At 40.6% G+C, this 20,521-nt stretch overlaps 3 protein-coding genes across 4 annotated transcripts in view; 2 read left to right on the top strand and 1 right to left on the bottom strand.

Moving 5' to 3' along the window:
- The window catches only part of LOC110513420 (uncharacterized), a 199,117-nt gene that overhangs the window by 146,333 nt on the left and 32,263 nt on the right, over window positions 1-20,521 (bottom strand). The window lies entirely within an intron of this gene.
- Window positions 217-8,642, top strand: LOC110513421 (uncharacterized). The gene is made up of 5 exons (XM_090194543.1): window positions 217-442; window positions 544-615; window positions 7,775-7,966; window positions 8,316-8,447; window positions 8,634-8,642. The coding sequence occupies exons 1-5, from the start codon at window positions 434-436 to the stop codon at window positions 8,640-8,642; spliced, it is 414 nt and encodes a 137-aa protein (XP_090050669.1). The 5' UTR covers window positions 217-433.
- LOC110513419 (uncharacterized) lies at window positions 12,565-20,307 on the top strand. Of its 2 annotated transcripts, XM_036941930.2 has the most exons (3): window positions 12,565-12,899; window positions 17,087-17,264; window positions 17,808-20,307. In XM_036941930.2, the coding sequence occupies exons 1-3, from the start codon at window positions 12,891-12,893 to the stop codon at window positions 18,557-18,559; spliced, it is 939 nt and encodes a 312-aa protein (XP_036797825.2). In that variant the 5' UTR covers window positions 12,565-12,890; the 3' UTR covers window positions 18,560-20,307. The 2 variants fall into 2 exon arrangements, with proteins under 2 accessions (XP_036797825.2, XP_090053687.1); XM_090197561.1 differs by lacking the exon at window positions 12,565-12,899 and having other exon boundaries at window positions 16,967-17,264.

Genomic DNA, 20,521 nt, shown 5'->3' with positions numbered 1-20,521 from the left:
CATTCAGGATGATTCTAAAACAGTGAAACATGTACAGTTTAAATAGATTCCTGATATAATACAAAAGTATTTTCTAGCATAATGACTCCCTAAACCGCCTCACCCACTTGAAGAGAGGTGTTGATGACTATATACAGTAGGTGGCGGCACCTTTTAAACACCACAGAAGAAGCTGAAAAGCATCAACAGGAAGTACTTTGTTACCATCCTCTATCTAGTTTTCAAACCAAACACATTTCCACAGGATTTGCAGGATGTTTCTAATGTAAGATTAGTCTAAATGAGACGTTCATTTGTCACAACTGAAATGGAGTTTTGATATTTATAAAGTTGTGGTCGAGCTTTTCTTTATCTGAACGTTGTGACAAAGAAAGTAACTAGCATACACATTTAGTGTCGTTGTTTATTTTTTTAGAAAGAATAAGCTTCCACGATGGACCGGGTAAGTTTGGTTGACTTGTATTAATAGTTTACCTATTGTGGTGTTTTAAATGTCTAGGTCCAGTTTTCACGTTTACCTATTGTGGTGTTTTAAATGTCTAGGTCCAGTTTTCACGTGTGATCCTCCACATCCATGAGTTCGATTTGAACAGCAGGAGAAAAGAAACCACGGTGGTAATTTCAGCCAAGTAGCCTACTAGCTCATCGCACACAGATGGATGATACAAGGCAATGCTCAACCGGCAGGTCAAGTCAGAACCAGGGAGAAATAATTAGGAATCGCCTTCACCAATGATGTATATAAACCCTGGATTGCTGATGCTATATATTTGCCACTGAGAGGCTTTGAAGGCACAGGTTAACTACTTTGAACACCTCAAATTGTTTATCCAGATGTCAGTTCGACCACGCAGCGTTTACACACTAATTTGTTGCGCCCAAATAAAGAAAACGACCATTGAAAATAGGTGATTTTTGTTGCTAGGCTACCAGTTACGGTGCTTTTAGCTTGTGTTTGCGCGCGTCTTTATGCGGAAGTAAAGTAACAATGATAGCTAGTGTCGAAGAATGATATGGAGTTAATTTTAGTCAAATTATTGAGCATATCCTCCGCGCGAGTAAGCATCATAAATTGTCCTTATTTAGCATATCAAGACCCTGATGTGGACCTCAGTCTAGAGCTTAAAATATACAATGTAGGCCTACTGTCAGTATTTGTCGTCATATTGAGAAAATAAGATGTCCACATAGGCCTATCACAGGATATTGAATGATTCCATATCTGCCCATAGGAAATGTCCATGTGTGATATTCAGAATAATCCCAATATCATCTGTCTAAAAGAAAATAGTTTTGATATAGTTTTTTACATTAGAACTTGAAAAAACACTGGAACAAAGACATCTGGATTGTTTTGAAACAGTTGAAGTCGGAAGTTTACATCAACCTTATCCAAATACATTTGAACTCAGTCTTTCACAATTCCTGACATTTAATCCTAGTAAAAATTCCCTGTTTTAGGTCAGTTGGGATCACCACTTTATTTAAGAATGTGAAATTTCAGAATAGTAGTAGAGAGAATGATTTATCAGCTTTTATTTATTTAATCGCATTCCCAGTGGGTCAGAAGTTTACATACTAATTGAGTGTATTTGGTAGCATTGCCTTTAACTTGTTTAACGTGGGTCAAACGTTTTGGGTAGCCTTCCACAAGCTTCCCACAATAAATTGGGTGAATTTTGTCCCATTCCACCTGACAGAGCTGACTTAGTCATAGGCCTCCTTGCTCACACATGCTTTTTCAGTTCTGCCCACAAATATTCTATAGAATTGAGGTCAGGGCTTTGTTATGGCCACTCCAATACCTTGACTTTATTGTCCTTAAGCCATTTTGCCACAACTTTGGAAGTATGCTTGGGGTCATTGTCCATTTGGAAGACCCATTTGCGACCAAGCTTTAACTGATATCTTGAGATGCTGCTTCAATATATCCACATAATTTTCTATCCGCATGATGCCAACTATTTTGTGAAGTGCACCAGTCCCTCCTGCAGCAAAGCACCCCCACATGCTGCCACCCCCGTGCTTCACGGTTTGGATGGTGTTCGTCGGCTTGCAAGAGTCCCCCTTTTTCCTCCAAACATAACGATGGTCATGAAACAAAAATATAAAGTTTTGGCCCTCATCAGACCAGAGACAATTCTAGTTCAATCCTTGTCCCCGTGTGCAGTTACAAACCGTAGTCTGGCTTTTTTATGGCGGTTTTGGAGCAGTGGCTTCTTCCTTGCTGAGCAGCCTTTCAAGTTATGTCGATATTGGACTCACACACACGTTTAAAACCAAAGTCCCTGCCAAAAACAATGTAGTCCCATCAACCTAAGCTAAATATGTCTATCCATGGTGCTGATTTCTGTGTGTGCGTACAAATAAAATAAAAAAAACGTGTTGTGTGTCCCAACTTATGTTCCCTGGACGGTCTTGGACTCTGTCATACACGCTTACACGCGTACACGCTTTTCGTTTTTTTTTGTTTGTCCAAGGCTACCTGGCTAAGATGCTTGCAATGATGCGCCAGGCCAGCTAGTTAATTGCCCCTTTTCAAATTATGACTATTTTTGAAGTAATTGTGACATGCTCATCTTACTACACACGGGCAAAAAAAATGTATTTGGACAATTATTATTTTCTATTTTATTGTTTTAGATTCCCTTATATTGTCGTCGTGAGTGTTCAGTATTTTCTGTGTCTACTTTGCTAAAAATTATTGTGTCAGATTCAAATGGCACTATAGCTTCCATAAAGTGATGATGGGAATTAAAAAGTTTGAATAAACTGAGTCGAACAGATTTGATTACATTTGATCATTTATTACTCTCACGTGCACATTTCTGTCCATTAAGACCCAACAATGTGCTACCTTTTTGTAGCATTTCTGACAATGCTAACATCTTTTCAGCCAAATCTATCTAACCTGGTCAGCAACTTGGATGCTTGGCAACAATACTACAGCTATTAGCTAACATTAGCTTGTCCAAAGTCCAGCTAGCCTCTGTAGCTAGCTAACACCAGTCAACTGAAAGCTGCTAGCTAGCTAACCTACAGGCAAAGAAAGGTAGCTAGCTGTAATGGTTTATGGAAGGTTTGTTACACAAACAACAACTTCATCCATTGTCCTGATCCAGACAACAATCGCTGACATTGACACAGAAGCTGGCTAACGATAGCTAGTTCACATCCAAATGACAGTCCTATATTTTTGCAGAAAACATAGCTGATCCGTTCAAAACCAAATAGACACGCTGCTACCTTACAATGCAATAGACTTTTGCACCGCTAGCTAGCTACTCCATAGACCAAGCTATATTTAGAGCTAGCCATATTTCACTGTCCGGCAGGACACCACTCAAGGTGTAGCTGAGAAAACAAATAGACATGTAAAACAGCATGTTGTGGACTGCAGTGAGCAAATGCATGCTGGGTAGTATCAGAACAAACTCAGTTTCAAACATCCTGAATCAATTAAAATAGTATCCTTCTCCTGTCTTCTTTACAATTTTAATCCAAACCTGTGCAGATAAACAGTGCCAAACTAAGAACTTTGGCAATTGACTGGCTTGATTATTTTTACAGCTCCGATCTGGATGCTGGACTTGCCCATGTGTTGGATATTTGGCAACAACTCTGCCATGCACGGCCATTCCAGTGGTGCAGCACTGGGGGTGGGGGCAAGAGAATATGTTAGGAAATTTAAAAAATCTTTCTCAGTAGCTTGCATTGCTAAAACAAAGGTTTAAGGAAATACAGGCAGGCACCACATTGCTACAAGACAAAATCTGTCGGTCAACTAATCATGATGGTCTTGTAAGTATTAAAGCAGTGTGTTAACTTAATTTAAACTCAATAAATAAATCATTTTGAAGAGCCTGGTCCTTCCCCCACCAGCAGCCAACCAGCAGTGTAGCTGCCAGTCCCAGGGGTCCCCTCAAGGAGTTATACTGACAGACACCTGTAGGATACATTGCTTTATAAAATGAGCAACAACCACTCAGACCAATTCCAGGATTTAATTTAATCATATGTTTTGTAGTGTTAAATATGTCATTATAGTGTTGCATGTTTTATAGAGTTTAAAAAATCTTTATAGTGTTAAATAATGGTAGGTCTACATCATGTTTCTTTGTATCTGCAGGAACAGTTGCACCCATGGCCCTCACGCTAGCTCCACTTCTACCTACATAATATGGAATCCCTAGTTATCTTTCCTTCCTCCCTAACTGTGCACTTGTTGACTTTCCTTCCCTGATTTGAAAGGAAATGGCTGTTATAAAACATATGGTGGATTCTCCCACTATCACATGACTCCACCAATCCAATGCCATTTTTTTCTCTCTCATTGGTACAATTTTCATAAGTATGTTGTAGATTTTCGTTACTGTAAGTACAACGATGTTCCTGTCATTTGTTGATAATACATTGAACTATCATTTAATCAAACTACTAAAAACTGAATTACGAAAGCAAAATTATAAAGTGTCAAGTGGACAATGTGGATCCTCCACATCCATGAGTTCGATTTGAACAGCAGGAGAAAAGAAACCACGGTGGTAATTTCAGCCAAGTAGCCTACTAGCTCATCGCACACAGATGGATGATACAAGGCAATGCTCAACCGTCAGGTCAAGTCAGAAACGGAGAAATAATTAGGCATCGCCTACACAAATTATGTATCGGTTAACTTCTTTGAACACCTCAAATTGTTTCTTCAGATGTCAATTCGATCACACAGCGTTTATACACTAATTTGTTGCGCCCAAATAAAGAAAACGACCATTGAAAATAGGTGATTTTTGTTGCTAGGCTACCAGTTACGGTGCTTTTAGCTTGTGTTTGCGCGCGTCTTTATGCGGAAGTAACACAACAATGATAGCTAGTGTCGAAGAATGATATGGAGTTAATTTTAGTCAAATTATTGAGCATATCCTCCGCGCAAATAAGCATCAGAAATTGTCCTTATTTAGCATATCAAGACCCTGATGTGGACCTCAGTCTAGAGCTTAAAATATACAATGTAGGCCTACTGTCATTATTTGTCGTCCTATTGAGAAAATAAGATGTCCACATAGGCCTATCACAGGATATTGAATGATTCCATATCCGCCCATAGGAAATGTCCATGTGTGATATTCAGAGTCATCACAATATCATATGTCTAAAAGAAAATAGTTGTGATATAGTTTTTTACATTAGAACTTGAAAAAACATTGGAACAACGACATCTGGATTGTTTTGAAACAGTTGAAGTCGGAAGTTTACATCCACCTTATCCAAATACATTTGAACTCAGTCTTTCACAATTCCTGACATTTAATCCCAGTAGAAATTCCCAGTTTTAGGTCAGTTAGGATCACCACTTTATTTAAGAATGTGAAATTTCAGAATAATAGTAGAGAGAATGATTTATCAGCTTTTCATCACATTCCCAGTGGGTCAGAAGTTTACATACCCTCAATTAGTATTTGGTAGCATTGCCTTTAACTTGTTTAACGTGGGTCAAACGTTTCGGGTAGCCTTCCACAAGCTTCCCACAATAAGTTGAGTGAATTTTGGCCCATTCCACCTGACAGAGCTGGTGTAACTGAATCAGGTTTGTTGGCCTCCTTGCTCGCACACACTTTTTCAGTTCTGCCCACAAATTTTCTATAGGATTGAGGTCAGCACTTTGTGATGGCCACTCCAATACCTTGACTTGTTGTCCTTAAGCTATTTTGCCACAACTTTGGAAGTATGCTTGGGGTCATTGTCCGTTTGGAAGACCCATTTTCGACCAAGTTTTAACTTTAACTGATCAAATCAAATCCAATTTATTTATATAGCCCTTCGTACATCAGCTGATATCTCAAAGTGCTGTACAGAAACCCAGCCTAAAACCCAAAAAACAGCAAGCAATGCAGGTGTAGAAGCACGGTGGCTAGGAAAAACTCCCTAGAAAGGCCAAAACCTAGGAAGAAACCTAGAGAGGAACCAGGCTATGTGGGGTGGCCAGTCCTCTTCTGGCTGTGCCGGGTGGAGATTATAACAGAACATGGCCAAGATGTTCAAATGTTCATAAATGACCAGCATGGTCGAATAATAATAAGGCAGAACAGTTGAAACTGGAGCAGCAGCACGGTCAGGTGGACTGGGGACAGCAAGGAGTCATCATGTCAGGTATTCCTGGGGCATGGTCCTAGGGCTCAGGTCCTCCGAGAGAGAGAAAGAAAGAGAGAATTAGAGAGAGCATATGTGGGATGGCCAGTCCTCTTCTGGCTGTGCCGGGTGGAGATTATAACAGAACATGGCCAAGATGTTCAAATGTTCATAAATGACCAGCATGGTCGAATAATAATAAGGCAGAACAGTTTAAACTGGAGCAGCAGCACGGTCAGGTGGACTGGGGACAGCAAGGAGTCATCATGTCAGGTATTCCTGGGGCATGGTCCTAGGGCTCAGGTCCTCCGAGAGAGAGAAAGAAAGAGAGAATTAGAGAGAGCATATGTGGGATGGCCAGTCCTCTTCTGGCTGTGCCGGGTGGAGATTATAACAGAACATGGCCAAGATGTTCAAATGTTCATAAATGACCAGCATGGTCGAATAATAATAAGGCAGAACAGTTTAAACTGGAGCAGCAGCACGGTCAGGTGGACTGGGGACAGCAAGGAGTCAGCATGTCAGGTATTCCTGGGGCATGGTCCTAGGGCTCAGGTCCTCCAAGAGAGAGAAAGAAAGAGAGAATTAGAGAGAGCATATGTGGGATGGCCAGTCCTCTTCTGGCTGTGCCGGGTGGAGATTATAACAGAACATGGCCAAGATGTTCAAATGTTCATAAATGACCAGCATGGTCGAATAATAATAAGGCAGAACAGTTGAAACTGGAGCAGCAGCACAGCCAGGTGGACTGGGGACAGCAAGGAGTCATCATGTCAGGTAGTCCTGGGGCATGGTCCTAGGGCTCAGGTCCTCTGCGAGAGAGAAAGAAAGAGAGAAGGAGAGAATTAGAGAACGCACACTTAGATTCACACAGGACACCGAATAGGACAGGAGAAGTACTCCAGATATAACAAACTGACCCTAGCCCCCCCGACACATAAACTACTGCAGCATAAATACTGGAGGCTGAGACAGGAGGGGTCAGGAGACACTGTGGCCCCATCCGAGGACACCCCCGGACAGGGCCATACAGGAAGGATATAACCCCCGACATAACCCCCTTGTCCCCGAGCTGACAAGGTAAAAATCTGTTGTTCTGCCCCTGAACAAGGCAGTTAATCCACTGTTCCTAGGCCGTCATTGAAACTAAAAATGTGTTCTTAACTGACTTGCCTAGTTAAATAAAGGTTAAGAAAATACATCATAATGAGCAGCAGTAGGTCAGGTGTTTAGGTTTTCCTCTGGTTATTTTGACAAATCACGATTTGGCAGGTGTTGGCGTCCTCCTCGTTTCATCATCTCTCCTAAAACGTATGAACCCAGAACTGAATAGAGCGGCTGACCAATTACGTGAGACATTAGTTCTGGGTTAACCAAGACTAACTCAGGGGTGAACGATGTGTTCAACTCCAATGAACGCTCAATCAAAGGTTCTGAACATAAGACAGAGGGGCATTACAAGGACCACTTCCATTTTGAAAAAGTGATTAGGAAAAAAAATGGTACATTTGTGGAAAGTAGTGAACGGTTGGTTACACACTTCAGGAGAAAGGAGGTATTATAAGGATGCACCAGTCAGATATAGAATACAATAATCAAATGTTTCGTCTGATGATGTTCTATGTACAATACTTCCTGTGGTCTCCAGGACAGAGCTAGCCCGTCCCCCTCCACCCTGCCGGAGTCCCCTGGTCACAACTCTCCTGGTAACGCCTTACTGCTGGATCTGAAGAAGGTGTCTGTGTGGCTGGTCGACTGCAGGAAAACAGCAGGGCAGAGTGGAACTGTGAGAGAAGGACACGAGGAGGGAGATTTGATTTCATCAAGTAAGAACAATGGGGTGTGTGGATTAGACTACAATCTGATTCTACAACTTCTGTTAATTGATTGATAAACAGGAAACACTCAGTGGCCAGTAAATTGTCGCTCCAGTTTCATGAATGGAGGGGGTTGTACCTAATAAACTGGCCAATGAGTGTATATTGATAAGGGCAGCAGGTAGGTTAGTGGTTTAAAGCGTTGGGCCACTAATAAAGGTTGCTGGTTCAAATCTATGAGCCGACAAGGTGAAAAATCTGTCTGCTCTTGAGCAAGGTACTTAACCCTAATTGCTCCTGTAAGTCTGCTAAATAGTATGTGTTTATGGACTCATATTGACAACCCAGTTATTCAATGTCTTTGTTTCACAGGGGACACCCCTAAGTGTTGTTCTCTCAGTGGGAGGGGCTTATCATCTGGGGAGCCTCAACAACATCCTGTTGCTGACGAGACAGAGAAGAGTCTCTCCAGATCAGAACATCTCAAGAAACACCAGCAGAGACGTACAGGGAAGAAACCTCACCACTGCTGCTCTGACTTTGGGAAGAGTTTCACAAGCCAGAGTGGCTTCATTATTCAGTGTGGGAAGAGTTTTGCTTCTTCTAACACCTTCAAATCTAATGTAAGAATTCATACAGGGGAGAAGCCTTACCCCTGCCTTGATTGTGGGAAAAGCTTTGTTCGTGCAGGAGCCTTAACCAGACACCAGCGGACACACACTGGAGTGAAGCCTTATAGCTGTGATCAGTGTGGGAAGAGCTTCAATCAGTCAGTCAACCTGACTACACACCAGCGAACACACTCTGGAGAGAAGCCTTATAGCTGTGATCAGTGTGGGAAGAGCTTTGTTCAGTCAGTCCACCTGACCACACACCAGCGAACACACAGTGGAGAGAAGCCTTATAGCTGTGATCAGTGTGGGAAGAGCTTCAATCAGTCAGTCCACCTGACTAGACACCAGCGAACACACTCTGGAGAGAAGCCTTATAGCTGTGATCAGTGTGGAAAGAGCTTTGCTGTATCAGAAAAACTAACCATACACCAGCGAACACACACTGGAGAGAAGCCTTACAGCTGTGATCAGTGTGGGAAGAGCTTTGTTCAGTCAGTCCACCTGACCACACACCAGCGAACACACAGTGGAGAGAAGCCTTATAGCTGTGATCAGTGTGGAAGGGGCTTTTCTCAATCAGTAACCCGGAATAAACACCAGCGAATACACACAGGAGAGAAGCCGTATAGCTGTGATCAGTGTGGAAAGAGCTTTGCTGTATCAGAAAAACTAACTATACACCAGCGAATACACACAGGAGAGAAGCCTTATAGCTGTGATCACTGTGGGAAGAGCTTTGCTGTAGTTTCCTCCCTGATTAGACACCAGGTAACACACACTGGAGTGAGAACTTATGTCTGTCTATGTGGGAAGAGCTTTGGTCTAGCTTCCTCCCTTACTATACACCAGCGAACACACACTGGAGAGAAGCCTTATAGCTGTGATCATTGTGGAAGGGGCTTTTCTCAATCAGTAACCCGGAATAAACACCAACGAACACACACAGGAGAGAAGCCTTATAGCTGTGATCAGTGTGGGAAGAGCTTTGCTACAGGTTCCACCCTGACTACACACCAGCGAACACACACTGGGGAGAAGCCTTATAGCTGTGATCAGTGTGGGAAGAGCTTTGCTGCAGGTTCCACCCTGACTAAACACCAGCGAACACACACTGGAGAGAAAGAAGCCTTATATCTGTGATCAGTGTGGGAAGCTTTTCAGTCAGTTATGGACCCTTTATTCACACCAGTGAACACACACTGGCGAAGGAACCTTATGTCTGTCTAGGTGGGAAGAGCTCTGTTTATTTAGGGCCAATGAGAAAACACCAGAAAACACAAACATGCTGTATTTCATCTTCCTCCCATCTGGCACCGGTTCCAGATCCCTAAATAAAGGATCAGTAGAAAACATCTAGTGAACAGTCGTATCCATCTCCCATTCTTAACTCTTTGGGATAGCGGGATGCCTCGTCAACATCCGGTGAAATTGCAGATCGCGAAATTCAAAATGACAGAAATAGAACTACTAACATTCATGAAAATACATGTATCATACATCAAAATAAAGCTTAACTTCTTTTTAATCCAGCCACTGCGTCAGATTTCAAAAAGGTTTTACGGCGAAAGCAGACCACCATCTGAGGACAGTGCCCCACATACAAAAGCATGAAAAACAATTTCAAGCCAAGTAGAGGAGTCAAGAAAGTCAGAAATAGCGATAAAATGAATCACTTACCTTTGAAGATCTTCAGCTGGTTGCAATCATAAGAGTCCCAGAAACATCACAAATGGTCCTTTTGTTCGATAAAGTCCTTTTATTAAAAAAAGTTAGTTTAGCTGGCGCGCTTTACTCAGTAATCCACCGGTTTCCCTCGTTGAAAAATGCAAACAAAAGTTCTAAAAGCTATTGGCAAACTTTGTCGAAACTAGTCAAACAACGTGTCTATATCATCCTCAGGTTGTCTGAAATGTAAATAAACTATAATATTTCATATGGAAAGCCTGTGATTGAATTTCTTTTTTTTCTGGTTGGATTTTCTTTGTGTTTTTGCCAGCCATGTCAGTTCTGTTTTCCTCACAGACATTATTTTGACAGTTTTGGAAACTTTAGAGTGTTTGGGCCTGAGAAAGTGGGCCTGAGAAACAGGCAGTTTACTTGCACGTTTTTCATTCAAACGTCTCAATACTGCCCCCGTTCCCATAAAGGTTAAACAGTTGCCTTAGTCTGATCACCATGGTAACCTCTGTGGAGCATAATATGCAGCTCTGATCTAGCATCAGGTCTCCACTGTGTCTATGTAATATCACACATTGGGCTCTAAATGGATAAATGTTATGATAACATGTCATAGTGAACCTGTGTGTGGGGGAAATGATTAATACATTCAATCCATTATCTTCTAAACAAGAAGTTATCACTTAAATTGTATATTTTATAAATCTATATTGATTTCAAATGCTCCTTATTACATTTATAATGTAATAAAACTGGTAAATGTAATATCTTGTTGGTTAATGATAAAATGTTGAATTGTTGTCGTAATAACTTTTCCACTTACTGTAATAAGTTACGTTACCAGTCAGGTGAGTAACAACTTTTTAAATGAATAACATAATGACTTTAACCGATCATGTAATAACACCTAAACCAATGTTTAATGTGTTACTACACTAATGTTAATGCACATACCACCCTCCACCAATTTCAAACCCACACACACACACACCTATGCCCTTGTACTCACACACAAATACACACAAGCACACAGTTAGACACACATTGATAAAGAAAAAATAATAATGAATGAATCTGTATTTCGAATTGTCAATGAGACAGGGGGCTCGGTCGGGCAAGAGGAAGAAGGATTGGGAAACTAATTGCAAGTAATAATAACCTGAACTCCGCCTAGCAGAAAAATCTTTGTATTAGCAACTATTACTTATTAGTTTATATTGTATTAAAGTTAAGGGGTGAACCATAGTAGGGGATAAAAAGGGAAAACAGGATCTTGAGAACTGAGTGTCTTGTTTGTAAATTGCTGTAAGTGTAAACTCCGGGTTGCAAACTATATTAAACAAACTAACCTCTGATCAAAGAAGTTTCCTGTGGTCACTTTTATGAACATATACAGAAAGTGTAAGGAATATCTGCCCTGTTATCACTATTTCTATTCATTACGGAATAGTAGGCTGATAAATAGGCAAATCATTTGGAGTCGTGCATCTATAAAAATTGTTTGCAGACCGTCATAATAGCAAAGAAGAAGAAGACCCCTTCCTTCACAACAGCTCTGCTCGGTGAAATGCAGCAATAATGAATGCCCTGACTTCTGCCAAGGTTGCATCGCCGTAAATGCTGTATGGCCTCTGCAGACGTCGGATTGAACATACATCGGACTTTACTGTTACACCACAAGGATGGCGCAGCGCTAATCGGTATTTTATTTACGAGGCCACTCTTACTGGGCCTCAGCCAATAAAAAAATATGTGGACGCTCAAAGAGAACGTTGCCAGAGAAGAAGAGGCAAAGAGAGAGGCCCAACTCGAGGGAAAATCTGTCGTCCTCCAGCAGGTGGCGTTTTTTCCCCGCTCCACCAGGCAAGGAGTTTTTGTGTGGAGGTCAATGAAAATGTGATGATTTTGGTCAATCAAAAAACGAATGGCTTATGTGAGGTTTATTTGATCAATATAAGTTTCTTAGTCTGCACCCCTAAGTCCGCTATAAGCCCTTGGCGGGACGCTTTTGCGTCTTCCATTCAGAGAACCGCTACACGCCCTATAAAGGCATCTAGCCATGAGCTCATTTGAAAGACAATAGCAAAGAATTTCTCTAACCAAGCTGTTTTTGTTGTTTCTATAAATACCTTAGATTTGTGATTTTAGATTTTATTTGCAAATATAAAAACAATACAACCACACGTGGACATAATGCATTTACTATCATTCAGGATGATACTAAAACAGTGAAACATGTAATTTACAGTTTAAATAGATTCATGATATAATACAAACAGTTATTTTCTAGCATAATGACTCCCTAAACCGCCTCACCCACTTGAAGAGAGGTGTTGATGACTATGTACAGTAGGTGGCGGCACCTTTTAAACACCACAGAAGAAGCCGGAAAGCATCAACAGGAAGTACTTTGTTACCATCCTCTATCTAGTTTTCAAACCAAACACATTTCCACATCCTTTCCCAGGATGTTTCTAATGTAAGATTAGTCTAAATGAGACGTTCATTTGTCACAACTGAAATGGAGTTTTGATATTTATAAAGTTGTGGTCGAGCTTTTCTTTATCTGAACGTTGTGACAAAGAAAGTAACTAGCATACACATTTAGTGTCGTTGTTTATTTTTTCGAAAGAATAAGGTAACGTTAGCTTCCACGATGGATCGGGTAAGTTTGGTTGACTTTTATTAATAGTATACCTATGGTGGTGTTTTAAATGTCTATGTCCAGTTTTCACGTGTGATCCTCCACATACATGAGTTCGATTTGAACAGCAGGAGAAAATAAACCATGGTGGTAATTGTTATGGGTGTAAGATGGCACAGTGATGCCATCTGTTGGTAAATGTTCATTACTGCAACTCTTGTGTTTTACCGGGGTGCTTGAGATACCCGGATGCGTTGTGATGTACTGAACAAGACTGGTTACTCGCATCAATGCCTCTGTCTCGTCATTTAGCATTCAAACAGTAATTTCAGCCAAGTAGCCTACTAGCTCATCGCACACAGATAGATGATACAAGGCAATGCTCAACCGGCAGGTCAAGTCAGAACCAGGGAGAAATAATTAGGCATCGCCTACACCAATTATGTATCGGTTAACTTCTTTGAACACCTCAAATTGTTTCTTCAGATGTCAATTCGATCACACAGCGTTTATACACTAATTTGTTGCGCCCAAATAAAGAAAACGACCATTGAAAATAGGTGATTTTTGTTGCTAGGCTACCATTTAAAGTGCTGTTAGTTTGTGTTTGCGCGCGTCTTTATGCGGAAGTAACACAACAATGATAGCCAGTGTCGAAGAATGATATGGAGTTAATTTTAGTCAAATTATTGAGCATATCCTCCGCGCGAGTAAGCATCAAAAATTGTCCTTATTTAGCATATCAAGATCCTGATGTGGACCTCAGTCTAGAGCTTAAAATATACAATGTAGGCCTACTGTCAGTATTTTTCGTCATATTGAGAAAATAAGATGTCCACATAGGCCTATCACAGGATATTGAATGATTCCATATCCGCCCATAGGAAATGTCCATGTGTGATATTCAGAGTAATCCCAATATCATCTGTTTAAAAGAAAATAGTTGTGATATAGTTTTTTACATTAGAACTTGAAAAAACATTGGAACAAAGACATCTGGATTGTTTTGATACAGTTGAAGTCGGAAGTTTACATACACCTTATCCAAATACATTTGAACTCAGTCTTTCACAATTCCTGACATTTAATCCTAGTAAAAATTCCCTGTTTTAGGTCAGTTAGGATCACCACTTTATTTAAGAATGTGAAATTTCAGAATAGTAGTAGAGATAATGATTTATCAGCTTTTATTTATTTAATCGCATTCCCAGTGGGTCAGAAGTTTACATACACTCAATTAGTATTTGGTAGCATTGCCTTTAACTTGTTTAACGTGGGTTAAACGTTTTGGGTAGCCTTCCACAAGCTTCCCACAATAAGTTGGGTGAATTTTGTCCCATTCCACCTGACAGAGCTGGTGTAACTGAGTCATAGGCCTCCTTGCTCGCACATGCTTTTTCAGTTCTGCCCACAAATATTCTATAGAATTGAGGTCAGGGCTTTGTTATGGCCACTCCAATACCTTGACTTTATTGTCCTTAAGCCATTTTGCCACAACTTTGGAAGTATGCTTGGGGTCATTGTCCATTTGGAAGACCCATTTGCGACCAAGCTTTAACTTCCTGACTGATATCTTGAGATGCTGCTTCAATATATCCACATAATTTTCTATCCTCATGATGCCAACTATTTTGTGAAGTGCACCAGTCCCTCCTGCAGCAAAGCACCCCCACAACATGATGCTGCCACCCCCGTGCTTTCGTCGGCTTGCAAGCGTCCCCCTTTTTCCTCCAAACATAACGATGGTCATGAAACAAAAATATAAAGTTTTTAAAGTCATCAGACCAGAGACAATTCTAGTTCAATCCTTGTCCCCGTGTGCAGTTACAAACCGTAGTCTGGCTTTTTTTTATGGCGGTTTTGGAGCAGTGGCTTCTTCCTTGCTGAGCAGCCTTTCAAGTTATGTCGATATTGGACTCACACACACGTTTAAAACCAAAGTCCCTGCCAAAAACAATGTAGTCCCATCAACCTAAGCTAAATATGTCTATCCATGGTGCTGATTTCTGTGTGTGCGTACAAATAAAATGAAAACGTGTTGTGTGTCCCAACTTATGTTCCCTGAACGGTCTTGGACTCTGTCGTACACGCGTACAGACAACGATCGCTGACATTGACACAGAAGCTGGCTAACGATAGCTAGTTCACATCCAAATGACAGTCCTACATTTTTGCAGAAAACATAGCTGATCCGTTCAAAACCAAATTGACACGCTGCTACCTTACAATGCAATAGACTTTTGCACCGCTAGCTAGCTACTCCATAGACCAAGCTATATTTAGAGCTAGCCATATTTCACTGTCCGGCAGGACACCACTCAAGCTGTAGCTGAGAAAACAAATAGACATGTAAACAGCATGTTGTGGACTGCAGTGAGAAAATGCATGCTGGCTAGTATCAGAACAAACTCAGTTTCAAACATCCTGAATAAATTAAAATAGTCTCCTTCTCCTGTCTTCTTTACAATTTTAATCCAAACCTGTGCAGATAAAGTGCCAAACTAAGAACTTTCCCAATTGACTGGCTTGATTATTTTCCCAGCTCCGATCTGGATGCTGGACTTGCCCATGTGTTGGATATCTGTGGGGGGCAAGAGAATATGTTATGAAATAAAAAAAAAATATTTCTCAGTAGCTTGCATTGCTAAAACAAAGGTTTAAGGAAATACAGGCAGGCACCACATTGCTACAAGACAAAATCATTTGGTCAATTAATCACGATGGTCTTGTAAGTATTAAAGCAGTGTGTTAACTTAATTTAAACTCAATAAATAAATCATTTTGAAGAGCCTGGTCCTTCCCCCCACCAGCAGCCAACCAGCAGTGTAGCTACCAGTCCCAGGGGTCCCCTCAAGGAGTTATACTGACAGACACCCGTAGGATACATTGCTTTATAAAATAAGCAACAACCACTCAGACCAATTCCAGGATTTAATTTAATAATATGTTTTGTAGTGTTAAATATGTCATTATAGTGTTGCATGTTTTATAGAGTTTAAAAAATGTTTATGGTGTTACATAATATTTTATAGTGTTAAATAATGGTAGGTCTACATCATGTTTCTTTGTATCTGCAGGAACAGTTGCACCCATGGCCCTCACGCTAGCTCCACTTCTACCTACATAATATGTTAAGGAATCCCTAGTTATCTTTCCTTCCTCCCTAACTGTGCACTTGTTCACTTCCCTTCACTGATTTGAAAGGAAATGGCTGTTATAAAACATATGGTGGATTCTCCCACTATCACATGACTCCACCAATCCAATGACATTTTTTTCTCTCTCATTGGTACAATTTTCATAAGTATGTTGTAGATTTTCGTTACTGTAAGTACAACGATGTTCCTGTCATTTGTTAACATTACATTTAACTATCATTTAATCAAACTACTAAAAACTGAATTACGAAAGCAAAATTATAAAGTGTCAAGTGGACAATGTACTGCTGAAATACTTGGGTGTTAAATTACATTTTATTCCACTCATTATCTGAATGTTGTTGATTTTTAGATGTGGCTGCTGTTACAGTAACAAGTCACATAGAAAAGTGGATCTTGAGCAATGTTACATGGAGCAGAAATTGCACCAGGCTACACAATACCTTTTTACTGTAGGTGTCTACTACATGTTACAATACCCCTATATCTGATGGTTTATTCTATGTATGTACTGTATAAGGATACTGAAACTATGAGACTGACATTTTTCTCAACATTCTCCAAGTGGGATAACTAGCAGCAGTAGTTCTGGTGTTTAGGTTTTTCATCACTGGTTATTTGAACAAACCATGATTTAGCAGGTGTTAGTTACCATCTTTCACAGGGGACGTTTGGCCCTTATCAAGAGGGAGGAACTCCTCATTCTGGTTCTGCTCCTCGTTCTAGCATCTCCTAATCTCTTAACTCGGGTGAAAGATGTGTTCAACTCCAATGAATGCTCAATCAAGGTTCTGAACATAAAATGGGGCATTACAAGTGTCATCAGTTTTGGCATTTGTACTAAGAGTAAAAAAATATATAAACCACTTTCATTTGAAAAATGTGTGATTTGAAAAAATATGTACGTTTGTGGAAAGTAGTGAACGATTACACACTTCAGGAGAAATGGGGTACTATAAGGATGCAGCCATCAATCAGAGATTTAGACTAAAGTCATCACATTTTTTGGTCTAATGATATTCTATGTACAATACTTTCTGTGGTCACCAGGACAGAGCTAGTCCGTCCCCCTCCAACCTGCCAGAGTCCCCTGGTCACAACTCTCCTGGTAGCGCCTTACTGCTGGATCTGAAGAGGGTGTTTGTGCAGCTGGTCGACTGCAGGAAAACAGCAGGGCAGAGTGGAACTGTGAGAGAAGGACACGAGGAGGGAGATTTGATTTCATCAAGTAAGAACAATGGGGTGTGTGGATGAAACTACAATCTGATTCTGCAACTTCTGTTAATTCATTGATAAACAATATATACTCAGTTTATTAGGTACACCAATCTAGTACCGGATCGGGCCAGCCTTTGCCTCCAAAACAGCCTGAATTCTCCGGAGCCTGGACTGCTGCTGACTGGATGTTTGCTTTTTTGATGCACCATTCTTGGTAAACGCTGGATACTTTCGTGTGTGAAAGGTCCAGGAGAGGGGCTGTTTCTGAGATTCTGGATCTGGCGTGCCTGGCACCGGCGATCATACCTCGCTTAGATCACTTGTTTTTCCCATTCTGATGTTCAATCAAACAGGAACTTAATGTCTCTGCCTGTCTGTCTGCTTTGTATAGCAAGCCATAGCCACGTGACTCACTGTCTGTAGGAGTGACCTATTTTCATGAACTGGGGAGTGTACCTAATAAACTGTCCACTGAGTGTATAATGATATATTGTTGATGTTTGTTTATGGACCCATATTTCCAAAACTTAGTTATTCAATGTCTGTTTCACAGGGGACTTTCCTAACCGTCGCTCTCTCAGTGGGAGGGACTTATCATCTGGGGAGCTTCAACAACAACATGTTGCTGACGAGGCAGAGAAGAGTGTCTCCCAATCAGAACACCTCAAACACCAGCACAGACGTACAGGGAAGAAATCTCACCACAGCTGCTCTGACTGTGGGAAGAGTTTCACTACACGAAGATCCTTCATAACTCACCTGCGTATTCACACCGGAGAGAAGCCTTATCACTGTTATCAGTGTGGGAAGAGCTTCAATCAGTCAGGCAACCTGACAGCACACCAGGTAACACACACTGGAGAGAAGCCTTACAGCTGTGATCAGTGTGGGAAGAGTTTTGCTGTATCAGGACACCTGAATAGACACCAGCTAACACACACTGGAGAGAAGCCTTATAGCTGTGGTCAGTGTGGAAAGAGCTTCAATCAGTCAGGCAACCTGACAGCACACCAGCTAACACATACTGGAGTGAAGCCTTATAGCTGTGATCAGTGTGGGAAGAGCTTTGCTCGGTCTCGAGAGCTGACAACACACCAGGTAACACACACTGGAGTGAAGCCTTATAGCTGTGATCAGTGTGGGAAGAGCTTTGCTCAAGATTCCAACCTAACTAGACACCAGGTAACGCATACAGGAGAAAAGCCTTACAGCTGTGATCAATGTGGGAAGAGCTTTGCTCAAGCTTCCAACCTAACTACACACCAGCGAACACACACAGGAGAAAAGCCTGTGATCAGTGTGTGATCAGCTGTGATCAGTGTGGAAAGAGCTTTGCTACATATAACACCTTCAAATATCATCTGAGAATTTATGAAGGGGAGAAGCCTTACCCCTGCCTTGATTGTGGGAAAAACTTTGCTAGTGCAGGAGCCCTAACCATACACCAGCGTGTACACACAGGAGAGAAGCCTTATAGCTGTGATCAGTGTGGGAAGAGCTTTGCTGTAGCTTCCACCCTGATTATACACCAGCGCATTCACACTGGAGAGAAGCCATATAGCTGTGATCAGTGTGGAAAGAGCTTTGCTGTGGTTTCCACCTTGAATAAACACTATCGCATACACACTGGAGAGAGAACTTATGTCTGTCTATGTGGAAAGAACTTTGCTCGAGCTTCCACCCTGATTATACACCAGCGAACACACACTGGAGAGAAGCCTTATAGTTGTGATCAGTGTGGAAAGAGCTTTGCTGAGTCAGGGACCCTGAATTCACACCAGCGAACACACACTAGAGAGAAACCCTATGTCTGTCTATGTGGAGAGAGCTTTACTCATTTAGGGAATATTAGAAAACACCAGAAAGCAAAAATGTGCCATATTTCAACTCCCTCCTATTTGACACCATTTCCAGATCCCTAAATAAAGGATCAATAGAAAACATCTAGTGAACAGTCATATCCATCTCCCATTCTTAAACAGTTGACTTAGTCTGATCACCATGGTAACCTCTGTGCAGCATAATATGCAGCTCTGATCTAGGATCAGGTCTCCCCTGTGTCTATGTAATATCACACATTGATCTAAATGGATAAATGTTATCATTGGAAATGTCATAGTGAACCTGTGGGGGGATGTCGATAATTATCTTCTTTCATGTACTCATGATAATACTATTATTATTAAATGTCATTATGTAGAATAATGTTTCAACAATAGGTGTATATTCATGTATTCAATTAATCAATACATTCAATCCAATTATCTTCTAAACCAGAAGTTATCACTTAAATGGTGTATTTTATAAATCTATATTGATTAAAATGATCCTAAATCTAATCCATGATATATTGGATAATTATTTCCATGAGTTCAAGGCAAGATCTATGTATACTGTGTCTTGTATCAACGGTTAATGTAATAACTTTTAAATTTATAATGTAATAAAACTGGTAAATGTAACATCTTGTTGGTTAATATGATAAAATGTTGTCTAATAACCTTTTCCACTTAATGTAATAAGTTATTGGTATCAGGTTACAACTTTTTAAAATTAATAACGTAATAACTTACTTGTAATAACACCTAAACCAATGTTTAATGTTTACTTCACCAATGTTAATGCACATACCACCCTCCACCAATTTCAAACCCACACACACAAACCTATGCCCTTGTACTCTAACACGAACAAGCACGCAGTTATAGACACATACATTGAAAAAATTTAATAATAATAATAACAATTCATCTGTAGTTCTTATAGTCAATGAGACAGGGGGCTCGGTCGGGCAAGAGAAAGGAGGATTGGGAATCTGCAAATAACAATAAGCTGAACTCCGTCTAGCAGAAACATCTTTGTATTAGCAACTATTAATGATTAGTTTATATTGTGTTAAAGTTAAGAGATGTCACCCTGGGCGGGGTGAACCATAGTAGGGGATATAAAGAGAAAACACCATCTTGAGAACTGAGTGTCTTGTTTGTAAATTGCTGTAAGTGTAAACTCCGGGTTGCAAACTATATTAAACAAACTAACCTCTGATCAAAGAAGTTTCCTGTGGTCACTTGTATGAACATATGCAGAAAGTGTAAGGAATTTCTGCCCTGTTGTTACTATTTCTATTCATTACAGAATTTCTCTAACCAAGATGTTTTTGTTGTTTCTATAAATACCTTAGATTTGTGATTTTTGATTTTATTTGCAAATATAAAAACAATACAACCACACGTGGACATAATGCATTTACTATCATTCAGGATGATT

The sequence above is a fragment of the Oncorhynchus mykiss genome, chromosome 13 (assembly GCF_057628025.1).
Source record: "Oncorhynchus mykiss isolate SJ-2025 chromosome 13, ASM5762802v1, whole genome shotgun sequence".
NCBI classification, from domain to species: Eukaryota; Metazoa; Chordata; class Actinopteri; order Salmoniformes; family Salmonidae; genus Oncorhynchus; species Oncorhynchus mykiss.
Note: the sequence above shows the minus strand (reverse complement) of the source record. Positions and strands in the feature narration are given on the sequence as shown.

Coding starts and splice junctions, on each gene's coding strand:
- LOC110513419 (XM_090197561.1), top strand. CDS start 17,060: ATGTACAATACTTTCTGTGGTCACCAGGACAGAGCTAGTCCGTCCCCC. Junction 17,265..17,807: donor GGGAGATTTGATTTCATCAA/GTAAGAACAATG, acceptor TCTGTTTCACAG/GGGACTTTCCTAACCGTCGC.
- LOC110513421 (XM_090194543.1), top strand. Junction 616..7,774: donor GGAGAAAAGAAACCACGGTG/GTAATTTCAGCC, acceptor TGTGGTCTCCAG/GACAGAGCTAGCCCGTCCCC. Junction 7,967..8,315: donor CATCAAGTAAGAACAATGGG/GTGTGTGGATTA, acceptor TTTGTTTCACAG/GGGACACCCCTAAGTGTTGT.